This window comes from Jaculus jaculus, chromosome 8, assembly GCF_020740685.1.
Source record: "Jaculus jaculus isolate mJacJac1 chromosome 8, mJacJac1.mat.Y.cur, whole genome shotgun sequence".
Taxonomy (NCBI): domain Eukaryota; kingdom Metazoa; phylum Chordata; class Mammalia; order Rodentia; family Dipodidae; genus Jaculus; species Jaculus jaculus.
The window spans coordinates 30,956,461-30,969,876 of NC_059109.1; the positions used below are offsets into that span (position 1 = coordinate 30,956,461).

The following is a 13,416-nucleotide window of genomic DNA, read 5'->3' on the forward strand; positions in this document are numbered from 1 at the left end:
TGTTACAGAAAAAAAAAATTAAATTAGAGGTAGATTTTGAAGGCTTCATGTATTATAATGAGAATGGAGGTGATAAAAGAGATGAATAGTAATGGTTGTTTCTCAGAATACCCCTTAATTGTTACTCTGGATAATAAGAGAGGGAGAATGAGAGGGAGAGAAAAAAGAATAGAAGGAGTGAGGAAAATGTAGAAGGGAAAGAGGCAGATATAGAGGTAAAGATGGGGAGAGAAAAAGAGGGAGAGAAAGAAAGAGGGAGAGAGGCTCATGTCTAGGAATACAATCAAAGATAAGATCATTGCCCAAGACTGATAAAAAAATGAGCAATATTTAGAATGTACAGAGATGGAACCAGAGTACAGATTGGAATTTATAAGTGTTGGTGATATAGATGTTAGCAAGAATAACCCAAGGCAAAATAACTCTTTAGCATCTAGCCTTGAATGGTAGTCATATTATTATAAACAAAGATTAGGTGAAATATAAAACTAACAGAAAAAAAAATGGTCATTCTTGTAAGTTATTCAAAGTCTGTGTATTATCAGTATAACTTTGAGTAGATAGATGACCTAAAGTCTTTGAAACTTGTTTTATCTTCTGTAATGAAGCTGAGAATTTCCCATAGGATAAGCTTGTTAAAATATTAAATTAGGTGAATCACACAGAGCTGTGTTTCTAACTTAGTCTGTGTATTAGATGTGCTGAAGGCTCCTTAACTCCAGTGAGTGGGATTTATTGATTTAAAAAGTTGTATGGAATTTCAAATTTTAAAAAGATTCTCAACTCTAAAATTCAGAAAGTTACAAAGCTTCTGACATAGGAACATAAACTAGAATGTTACATTATGTTAGGGAATAATTGCCATCCTTAGAATTGTGTACTGCAAGATGCTGAGAACAGAAATTTGGAGCCCTCATTTTACAAGAACATCCTAGATTAAAACCTAGTGAAATATTCTCAGGAGTAAGGAAGAAGAGAGCAGTAAAGAAGAGAAAAAGCATGAAATAACAGCCCTTGGTCTTAACTATAATTGTGGATGTATGGTAAAGTGGAAACTATAAAATTACAGTCGCATTTCACGTCTATACAATGAGATCTCAGTGGTCTCAGCCAGGTATCTTCACAGGATGGTTATGTTAGGTTCAGAAATAAGTATTATGTTCTGTGAAGAAGTGAGAAACTAAAGAAAAGAATACTGTGCTGTGAATTTGGCCTAGGACCATGTTCTACAACAGGCAATATGTCCCATGAGCTGAAGAGGAAACAGTAGTGGGCTAACATTTCAGGGGAATGACATGATCTATAGCATATCACAAGTCAGCTTCAGGAGGACGTGTGAGGGCTACATTTCAAGTGTCAGTAAGAAATAGAATGACAAATTGGACTTGATGTGAGCACCAAAAATTTTAAATCAGAAAATTGCATTGATTGAAAAATCTTCATTTGATTCACCAAGATAAAAGGAGGAGATTAAAATACCATTTTTGTGGTACAGTTAGTTCTATGTATTTTCCTATCAACAAATGAGCATTTTAGAAAAAAAAAAAAACCAACATGCTAAACTAAACAACAATCTAGTGCAAGAGCTGGAGATGTGCTTATCTGACTTACAGCAAACAGATGCTTGGAGGTTTTATTATTATCTTCATGGCTGTGACAAAGTACTTCACAAGAAGTAACTCAAGGAAGACTTTCTTTTGGCTCATAGCTTGAGGACATATAGTATATCATAATGGGAAAGGCCCTGTTGGCAGTTGTTTTTAGCGATGGGACCATATGGCTGGGACAACTTACTTCCTTACAGTTCAATGGTAAGGAAGCAGAGAGTGGACAGCGGGCAAGACTGGGCTATAAAACTTCAAGGTCTGTCCCCAGATATTCAGTACCTCCAGCAAGGATCCCTCTCTTATAGGTTCCACAGAATCCCAAGCAATACTATCAGCTAGGGACCAAGTATTCAAACTTGTTTCACATTCAAACTACAACAGAGTCCTTGTGATGGTAAAGTTGGCATTTACATTCATTTTCATAGATGTGTTTTATATTATTATGATATCATAGACTATTGTATTCACAGCCAGCTAACACTGCAGTTCTGGGTCTTTTATGCATCACTTTCCCCCAGTGTAGGCTAGTGTTCTCTGTACATTAGTTCACAGTAAGTTACCTATTTATAAGCTTCACAATCTAGGTAAGAATTCTGAAAGCTTTTCCAGCATTCTTAATCTTCCTTTCTAAAAGCACATTTTCTGTAGGAAAGAAAAAGCCAGTTGACTGCTATTCATAGCAGGGAGCTGACTTACATCCCCCATGTCGGTACAGCCAAACCCTGTGATTGTTGACACCCCAATGATCATCATTTTTCCCAAGCTTTAGTGTTCCTTTTGAAAGCAGTGCTGTCTGGAGGCCAACCTTTCAGACATAATAAAAAGTGAAATAGCCATGCATTTGATCAAAGATTTCACACAAACACTCAAACTTTCTAAAGGCCTCAGAATATCATAAATGTTGGCTACAACAATTTGATTTCATGCTTTTAGTGCATTTATCTCTGTGTTTAGAACTTCAGTAGAAAACATTTAGTCTCTGTTGGCAAGTACTAATTCACTAGTACTAAGCACACGAAAATACATTTGTCACTGACTGCACCAACTCAGAGAGTGACATGTATGGTGATATAATCAGGAACAATTTATTGTGATTTTTAAGTGACCTCAACTAATAGCACAAAGGTATCACTGTGGTCAGAGCCCCACATTTTATTAATGCAAAGACAGATCAGTTTTCAGAAATGATAGCATTGCCTGTCACTACTGTCAGTGACCCCCAGTATGGAGGAAACGGGCATATCCTCAGTTTCATAGGAAGTACAGCAGGCCAGACCTCAGACAATGCTCTGATTTGGCTTTTGTTACTGAGTGTGTAATCAAATCTAAGTAGACTTTCAATTAGGGCCTTTCTCTTTGGCTTGTTTAAATGTACACTGGAATATATCCATGAATTTGACATGCCTTTCTTGAGAACTGAGTAATAATGTTTATAGAAATATATTTTATTGTGGATGTCAAAATGCTGTGCCTCTTCTATAATTGAGAAAGACAGTTCTGTGAAGGCACTGAGGTGAGTGGAAAGCATTCTTTTCTCTCATATATATGTGACTTATTTTTCTAGGGGACGTGGAGGTGCCATTCCTCCTCCACCACCACCTGGACGAGGTGTTCTCACCCCTCGAGGGACCACTGTGACCCGTGGAGCTCTTCCAGTGCCCCCTGTGGCAAGAGGTGTCCCAACCCCCCGAGCTCGGGGAGCACCAGCAGTGCCAGGATACAGGGCTCCTCCTCCCCCAGCCCATGAGGCTTATGAAGAATATGTAAGTACAGTCCTGAAATCCATGGTGAAGAAGAGGGAAATGTATTGGTTATGAACTGAAGCTTACAAACCACATGCTGTGAATGTGGGAGGCAAAATCTGCTGCAGAAAACAAATGTTATTTACAGCAGAACTAAGCAGTGGATTTGCATGAGAGCATTCAGAGAAAATATTTCACTTCACAGGTGCCTCCATTGCTGTTAATATGACTTGAATGTCTTTCATTTGAAAAATCATCCTCTATTTTGGAGTAATTGTGGTACAATCTTGAGAATCTCTGATCAGATTTCAAATTGTAAATTACAAAAAACAAACCCCCCAAAGTATGAATTTTTATGTGGTTTGAGAATTCTCCTAGAACATGATAAACATTGGCAAAAAATATGAAATATTTTACAAATAAAATGTGATTATTCTAGAAAATTTGCCAATAATGTAAGAATATGTGACTGGTATTTCAATTAAAAGGTATGGATTAGCATTTCTAAAAATTATAGAAGAAACTAATGAAGCAAGTAGGTCTCTAAGTTCTCCCTCCTTTCCCACAACTATAACTCTAGATGTCATCTTGTTTCTTTAAGCACTTTATTTCTTTTAGCTTGTGTTGTTGCTAGTCACATTGAATTGAAGTACATGTATACATCTCTTCTACTAAATTGTGAAATTTAAAACCATTAATTCCTGGGCTGGAGAGATGGCATAGCAGTTAAGGCACTTGCCTACAAAGCCAAAGTACCCATGTTTAACTCCCCAGGACCCACATAAACCAGATGCACAAGAGGTTGCATGCATCTGGAACTCGTTTGCAGTGGCTAAAGGCCCTGGCACACCCATTCTCTCACTCTCTCTCTCTCCCTCCCTCTCTTTTTCTCTCTACCTGCCTGTTTCTGTATCTCTCTCTCAAATAAATAAAAATAAAATATGTTAAAATGTTAATTAAAAAATAAAACATTAATTCCTATTATTTCTAATCATAGTTAACTTAAATTAGTACAAGCCAGACCATCATCCTAGAAGAAGGAGTATTTTGCTTTCAACCTCTCCAGTATGGTCATGCTGTGACATAAGTGTTTATTTCATTCTGTCATACATAAACCTATTGTGTCAAATATCTCTCATGCAATTAATTACTCAGTAAGTTTAGACTCAACGAGGACAGTGGCAATCATGTCCTGACCATTAGAAACATACAAATCTATCGATAGCTAATTGCTAACCAAGACTTAATCTGGAAGTAAAGTGGACTCACGAGTGTAACAGTGTTTAGTGTGTGCTACTTTGTAGACATGATAATTTTAGCTTAAACATGAAACATGGATCAGCATTTGAAAAAGTGAAGAAAAATCTGGTATCCTGGACATCTGATACTGGGGCAGACAAATCTTGATCATGTCTAGTATCTTTCATGTATCAGGATCAATATTTATACCCTTGGACATCCTTAATACAAAAGCAAAAGCAGAGATAAGCTGACAGATCAGAAAATGGACAGGTTAGCCAAGGTTCTGATGTGTCTTACCTGAGACATGGCACTTGCTAAATAAATGTTTATTCAGTGGATGAGTTGAAAGTCCCAGAGTTCAGAACCTTAACTCACATGCATAGCAGACTTGCTGTGCTGCACACATGTGTGATAGAGACAGCAGAATCCTGATATTCCTGAGCAGCTCTGCCATTCACAGTGATGAACAAGAGAGATGTTATGTCAAACAAGGTGAGAGGAGAAGGCTCACACCCTAAAGTTTTCCTGTGGCCCCCACATGCATGCAGTGGGATATGCCTGACCATAAAATGTTACTACAACATGTGGCATAGGTAGCACTTTGGAAGAAGACAGATCTTTGCACGGAATTTTAGCCTTTCATGTGTGGTCATCATCATAGTGGATCGAATATATGGCAAATAAGTTGAGGGATATAGACATTAGATGTGGAATGAGGAAACCTAAGCAAGGGTGGGCATCTTGGAAAAACTAAAAGGGAATGTTTAAAATTGTGTTATAATTTCATTTTATTTATGAGGCTTTTGTCTTACTTCAGGTTCTGTTCTGAGCTCCTAGATATAAATATGTGAACAAATCAGATCAAATAGTAATTTCTTAATGCTCACCTCTTATTGAGAGGAGCTGAGAAACACACACATTTAAGTAACTGGAGGAAGGCAGGGTAAATTCTCTGGACAAGGGACTATTCACTATGGTAACATAGGCAGTGTCTCTAAACTGGCGACATGTGCGTGCAACAAAGACCTAAATGAATTGGTGTCTGGATGAAGTGTCTGCTTTGTAGATGTCATCCTTAAGGAACAGAAATTATAAATGTTCTAAAATTGAACCTTCTTGAATTCGTTGGGAGTTAGCAAGATGTTTAAAGCCTGAAACAGAATATGTGAGAAGACATGGTAAAATCTGAAGGATGGATAGGCAACTCCTGATGCTACTGTAGGGTTTTGACAAAACTCATGTGATCAAGTTCATTTTTTTTTTTTTTTTTGAGGCAAGCCAAACAGACTGGACTTCTCTTATGCAAGAGAAGAGAGAGAGAATTGGCATGCTGGGGCCTCCAGCTACTGTAATTGAACTCTAGAGTGGATCTCCTTGGGTGCATATGCAACCATGTGCGCTCATGTCACCTTGTGCATCTGGCCTACATGGGACCTGAATCATCAGACATGGGTCCTTAGGCTTTCACAGGCAAGCACCTTAACCTGTAAGCCAGCTCTCCAGCCCTCATTTCTAAAACTACTTTTGGGGGGCTGGAGAGCTGGCTTAGCAGTTAAGCACTTGCCTATGAAGCCTAAGGTCACCTATTCGAGGCTCGATTCCCCAGTACCCACGTAAGCCAGATGCACAAGGTCGTGCATGCATCTGGAGTTTGTTTGCAGTGCCTGGAGGCCCTGGTGCCTTTATTCTCTCTCACTTTCTCTCTGTGTCTCTCTCTGCCTCTTTCTGCCTGTTGCTCTCAAATAAATAAATAAAATAAACAAAAAATATTTAAAACTACTTTTTGGAAACTAGAGTATGAAGATGAAAATAGCACATGAGTGGATGCAGACACATGAACTCTTTGTAGCCTTGCCTCATGACAAAATTATGGCTTAGAGGTGATGAAAGAGGTGAAAATGCTTGTGGAAATGTTCCATTAGAGTTGGGTGATGGGATGGATATGGGCTGTGTGTAGTAAAAGATGTTTTTTTCTTTGTTTTCATTTAGTGAAAGCTTAATACAACAAAGATTTTTGGGCTGAACAAGCAGGTGAAGTTGGAGGGGGTACTAGGATGAAGAATATGATGAGGGAAGGTGGGTTTTTCCTTTGCGATTCTGCTGAGTGAAGGACTTTATCTTGCAGGAACTGTAGCCTGGAAAAGACACACATTTCCTAACAAGGGAGCAGCCCGAACCCTGAGCTCTTGCTGTGGGTACTGGAGATTTGAATCTAGGCCAGCAGGCTTTGCAAGCATTTTTAACTGCTAAGCTATCTCCCTAGCTCAACTACAGACTTATTAAAATTACAGATGCTTACTTTGTTTTGCAAATTAATTAATTATTTTTGATTAAACGTAGCAAAAATACTTTAAACTTCTCTTAGTAAAAAATAAGAAACTTGGGCTGGAGAGATTGCTTAGTGGTTAAGGCTCTTGCCTATGAAGCCTAAGGACCCAGGTTCAGTTCCCCAGTACACAGGTAAGCCAGATGACCAAGGTGGCACATTCATCTGGAGTTCATTTGCAGTGGCTGGAGGCCCTGCTGTGCCCATTTTCTCCCTTCCTTTCAAATAAATCAATAAAATAAATTTTAAAAATAAATAAATTAGCTTGGGTTTGGTGGAGTGTTTTTTAAGTACAGGTTCATGAAATCCAATGATAGAATACCATCAGGCCTTAAGGAAAGGCTGGATAAGATGGCTAGGATATTATCAAGAAACCATTCTTAAATCATGTTTCTATAGGACAATTGTTTTGAGAGATGGGCAAATATACTAAGTTTGGCAGACCTTCCAAAATAGTTTTACTATGACATACCGTTGAGAGTAGAAAAATGTGTATAGATAACACTTTGAAAAATTTCTACATTTATTAAAATGTACCACCTGCCATATTTTAACTATTTTTTTCTGGAAAGTTTATTACATGCTTGATAAGTGGCTGCTAGTAATGTTTGAAGCACTTAGTACCCAACCTGGATGTAGTCAGAAGCAGCCACTCTCTGCTGTAACCTTAAATCATCCATTCTTAGCCCTCTGGAAGGGGTAAGAAAAACAATAGTTTAAGTGTCTTAATAACAACATAATAGCACCATGCTGAGTTGGTGGTGAAAATCTCAAAGGAGTTCTTAATTCTGAGATAAAATTTCATACCAAAGGTTTCCTTTATTATAAATCACAGTGTGAGTCAATTCCCTCTCCAGAATCATGCTCTCCTGCTGAGTCTCAGCATTAAGTTTCTGACCACATGGAATGTATATAGATAATCAAATCTACTCCTTGCAGCTGGCCTGACACGAAGTGGCTTACAGTGTTTGAGATTGCCATTTTAACGGCATCATTAGTGTCAGCGGAGTTTAAGAAGAATTTTTAGAAACAATTTGTGTTCTCTTTTGTTACATGTCTCAACCCATAACTGAAATATTTTAAGCTTCTTTCACTAACCCTCTGCTAAGGAGTTTATTTACACTTCATAGATCACATCATAGTTAAATTAGATTGTAAAGTTGAAAAGTAGATATTAACAAAACTTGTGTAGGATTCCTTATTGGGCTCATCAGATTGACCAGTGGATAATATATTCAATGAGCAGAAACTTACAATTTTTTTAAATAAATTTTTAATTTATTTATTTGAGAGCGACAGACACAGAGAGAAAGACAGATAGAGGGAGAGAGAGAGAATGGGCGCACCAGGGCTTCCAGCCTCTGCAAACGAACTCCAGATGCGTGCGCCCCCCTTGTCCATTTGGCTAACGTGGGACCTGGGGAACCGAGCCTCGAACTGGGGTCCTTAGGCTTCACAGGCAAGCGCTTAACCACTAAGCCATCTCTCCAGCCCGAAACTTATAATTTTGATTGCCTAGTTATTTACTTAAGCTTACCATGATGCTGTCAGCCAGTTATTAACTTTGCTTCTATAGCAGGGGGTGAAATTTGGCATTGAGAAGATGCACCCTGTTTTCTGTCTCAAAAGCATCTCTATGTTTGTTCCCTGTGCTTCCTCTCTGCAAAGAACACAGCATAACCTACAGAGTATTTCCAACAGAGATGTATACATGAGACTGTACAGACCTCGGGAACTGCATGCACCACCCACACTGCTGTTCAGTGTTGAGTCCCCTCAGCAGTATTCAGCAAATCTCACAGCCCCTTCATAAACAGTTCTAGCTACAGAGAATTCAATACCCCAGAAACTAGGAGATGGAACTATAGCTATGGACTTTTGTGAAATGACACTCTCTAAGAAGAATGCCATCTAGTGAGAGAGGCAGTCCACCCAACAGTTAGCCTAAGATATGCATTTGTCATACAGGTCTCTATTAGAAGTCATTTTACTTTCATCTTTTCCCACTTAAAAGATTTTATACATTCTTATGTTAGAAAGGATTTCTTGAATTTATCTTTGCAGTTCTAAATAAAGTGCTTGGTGATAACAATTGCATTAAATCAATTTCTGATCATTCAGCTCAGCTATTGAAAAGAAAAGATAGAGGGTCATACAAATTTGACAAAGTTAAAATTCTTGAATATAACCAGTAATGACTTGTAAAACAAGCCTTTAAAAACTATAAATGACATTTTGTCCTTAGTCTTTGTAGAAAATGTTGTAAAATCCATCATAACATATTATATTATATTATAACTTAATCATATATCATAACTCCAAGAAAGGAGGAGTCTGTTAAGGAATATAACAAGCATATAACACTGTTCTGTGGATGTTGTAATGATTATCTTTCAACTTTTAAAAATTTCTTGCTGGTTATGATTTATTTTCTCATCCAAGACAAGCATTCACTTTCATTCTCATGTTAAGTTCATATCTTTATAACCATTTTATAAAATTTTTGTTCATTCATTTATTTATTTGTTTATTTGAGAGCGACAGGCACAGAGAGAAAGGCAGAGAGAGAGAGAGAGAGAGATTGGGCATGCCAGGGCCTCCAGCCACTGCAAAGGAACTCCAGCTGCATGCGCCCCCTTGTGTATCTGGCTAATGTGGGTCCTGGGGAATGGAGCCTTGAACCAGGGCCCTTAGGCTTCACAGGCAAGTGCTTAACTGCTAAGCCATCCGTCCAGCCCTTTTCTAATCTTTTCTAAAGGGAGAATGCAAAATTGCATCATTTTCAATCCCTACAATTCTGTAACTAGCCAAGGAGAGATAAATCATGGCAACATCTATAGAAAAAAAATATGTGGGGAGAAGGACAGGAAGGGATTATTTAAAGAAAACTAAAAGATGACTGTGTTTGGTATCACATTCCTGCTGCTAATAAGAGCTCTTTCTTTGAGAAATGTCATCATTTCAAAAGAGGTTGTATGGGAGAATTAAATGTGCAGATAAGGGCACATAGTTTCTTCAGGTATCTGTTGGAAAATAAAACACTACAGAAATATACTAACAACATGCCTATTTTTATGTGTACATTGTTAGCTCACATGTACTTACACAGATAGCTTTAAGAGAATAAGAAAATAAAAATGTAATCATCTCCTGTATACAAAACACTTTTTTAGGTTCCAAAGATATAGAGCCAATGTATTTTTAAGTTACCTCATATTTTCTCCTAGGGCTAATATCCAAGCATCAAAGGGAAGTATCAAGGCACAACAAAGAGAAAAAAAGATATAATTAAAATTCAGTTCAATGCTACATGAGAAATGTTGGCCTGGTATAATCAATCATGTTAACCTAATTTACAAAATCCATTCTGACAAATTTTTGAGCAGTTTCTCTTCTCTTCAGTTCTAACATAGCCCATCAGCATTCTCAGCCATGCTGCCATCTAATTCAGCCTCCGAGGCATCCTCCAAGTAACTATGAGAGAACTAGGAAATTCACTGGTAAATCAATAGTCCTTAAAAGTTCCATAAATGAGCTCAGGCTGCCAACCTTCAGCTTCATGTGTATGGAGGACTTTTATTTTTGACAGAAGAGGAAAATCAGTATTACATGATAATTGAAATCAATTCTTGTGCCATTTTGTGGAAGGGAAGATTATGAATCTGATCTATAATGCATTTTGAGGGGAGACACATATGATAGTTTCTGTGTAATAGCCAAGAGCTTTCACCCAAAGAAAGGAGAATTTTATTAGAGCTTCTGGATTGTATATTTGTATTCCATTAGACATTCTTGTTGAAGTTTCATGCTCTAGTCTCATTTTATTAGTGACTAATTTGCCTGGATGTATTGCAGGGTTGTGTTTGTTCGAATGTAACTAATATTTAAAGTAAATGAAACATTCCAGGTTAATGCAATGCATTGTGAAGCTATAGCATAAGTAAAATATAAATATTATTGTAATGTTCAAAGAAAGTTATTGGTATTTAAGTACTATCTCCATAGTAATTTATTTCCACAACTAATACAAAGCCATCATTTAGAATGTTAGACATTCCGTCTGTGTAGTTGAGGTTTGACTTGACTACTCTCTAACATGCTTTGGCTTTTATGTCATTTTAGAACAGATGTTGATTCCTCTGTTGCTGACAATACATGGATGGTTTCCATACCTATACTTAATAATTATAATGACGACTAATGTCTTTATGACACAAATGATGAAAATAGGTTTTCTCTTTATGTCGTTTTGAGATGACTGCTAGCTTCTGCTATGTCATATTATGTCATAGGGTAAAGTTTTCTCTAAGATCTGCAAGAAAATATAATTGCTTAATCTCATTAAGGTCTATTCTGTGAACCAGGTGAGAAGAACATTGGAATAAATGAGAGAAAGATGATCAGGAGTCCAAAGAGGTTCAATGTTACTTTGAAAAAGTAAAAATGGATTTAAAATGCTAGTATAAGTATATTATGATATAAAATTAATAATATTGATGATAGTATTTTTTATCTTTGATTCATACACATGGCCTATAAATTAAAAATCAAACTGAGGACTAGGGATATGGCTCAGCTGTTGAAGGCACTTGCTTGCAAAGCTGACTCTCCTTGGTTAATTCTCGGATATTCACATAAAGCCAGATGAACAAAGTGGTGAATATGTGTGGAGTTCATTTGACTGACAAGGCAAGAGACCCTGGCACACCACTCCTCTCTCCTAGTCAGTGAAAATATAATTTTTATCTTAAATTAAGGATGAGTTTTATTTTTTTTCTTGATATGTACATATTTAGCATGTAAACAGAACATGTAGGTACTATCCTTTCCCTCTTTCCTGCCCCTTTTCTGAAGAGGCCTTCTTCATTAGGAATGCAGGTCAACTCCATGGGGATTGTGGGTCATGCATTATGGGGGCAGCAGACAGTTATGGGGTGAGACAATGCCTCTGTGCAAAATGTCCCAATTTGTGGCTCTATCTTTCCTCCCCCTCTTCCGCAAAATTCCCTGAGCCATGCTGGGAGCATTTTAAATCAACTTCTGTGATGGGCACTTAGGAGCATCTAGATCTCTGGTTTGGTAGGTGTTGAGTGTCCTCAGTATCTTTCTCCATAACCCTTGTGTTGATATCAGATTTGCTTTAAAAAAAAAAAAAAGGAGCACTGTTGCTCATTTCCCCAATTCCTCTGTGGTTTCAGCTGGAGTCAGGGTGGAGTGCACTGGGTCATTTATCTACTCAGGTCCAGCTCCCATCTGAAAAAGAGAATCATATTCTCCAATGGAGAAAGAAGTCAGCACTGGTTAAATGGGATAACCATTATTAATTTAGAGAGAATGGAAAGGGTGTAGACCCTCTTATAGCCTAAGGTTAGTGGGAGCTTCACAAAATGGAAGGCGAAATCATTATCTGGATGTGATTCTGACTTGTTTCCCAGTTCCAGTATGGTTTCCTTTCCACTGAGTGGATCTGTTAGCCAATCCAAGAGCAACTGGTTACCCACCATGGCTATGTGCCACTTTTGCACTTGTGTGAGCATCATGTCAGATTGTTCACTTCTGAGTCTCTTAGACTTTGAGTTGCTTGGAAAGATGTTGGCCACTTTCCCCCGGTAGCTCATGCAGTGCTTTCCAGCACTAGATGGGCTAATTGGGGACTGGCTCTCCTCTGGATTCCAACCAGGTGTCTCCATGGTCTGTACCAACAGCATATGGTGTGTTCAGCAGTAGCATCTTACCATTAACCTCTGGTGGGTAACCAAGTGCTCTGACAGAAGTCTGTCTTGTTTGTTTTGGGAGCTCTTGTAGGTCTCTCTGACCTACAGCTCATTGTGGATATAGGCAATATCTCCAGACTGCTGCACACATCTGCACCTATTTTTTTAAATACATATTAAAATATAAATGAAATTTAACTGAGTCCTATCTTAGTTTCCTAGGTTTGGTCTAACAAGCTGTGCTGGTAACAAATGAGTAGCTTCAGTATATTTTTTCCTTCTGTATTGATTAAAATTTTGTCAGTTCTATCCAGTATGGCACAGTCTCAGTTACTTCAGCAGTTGGTCCCCAGTTTGTGGTACTGTTTTAAGGCTGTGAGGCCTGGAAACTGTGGGACTTGCCTGAAGGAAGTAGATCATGGTGGTGACCCTTTGAATGTTACCTGCACCTAGTTCCAGACCTGGCTTCAGCCTGGAGCTCTCTCCATCCTGGTCTATACCATGTGAACACCCCTGCAACACCCTCCTTCACTGTGGCCTGAGATACTTCCACTGTGAAACATTCTCTACTCGGGCTGAGCCCCTCTAAAACTGTGAGCCAAATAAATCTCTCCTCCTTAGGTTAATTCCAGCCAGTATTTGGCCAGAATGATGATAACAGTCAACAATATATATCCCAACCCCCCCGCAAACATAAAAAACAATAAATATCCTAGATGGGGTTAAAATTCATACCTAAGAATACTAAATACATATTTTTTCTCTCTCTTTTTAAATTTTTCGAG

General features: G+C 38.1%; 1 protein-coding gene across 12 annotated transcripts in view; it reads left to right on the forward strand.

Moving 5' to 3' along the window:
• The window catches only part of Khdrbs2 (KH RNA binding domain containing, signal transduction associated 2), a 502,543-nt gene that overhangs the window by 278,534 nt on the left and 210,593 nt on the right, over positions 1-13,416 (forward strand). For all 12 annotated transcript variants that reach the window (XM_045156384.1, XM_045156386.1, XM_045156383.1 and 9 more), the window contains exon 6: positions 3,172-3,370. In XM_045156384.1, coding sequence (XP_045012319.1) covers positions 3,172-3,370 — 199 coding nt within the window. The remainder of the gene's footprint in view (positions 1-3,171; positions 3,371-13,416) is intronic.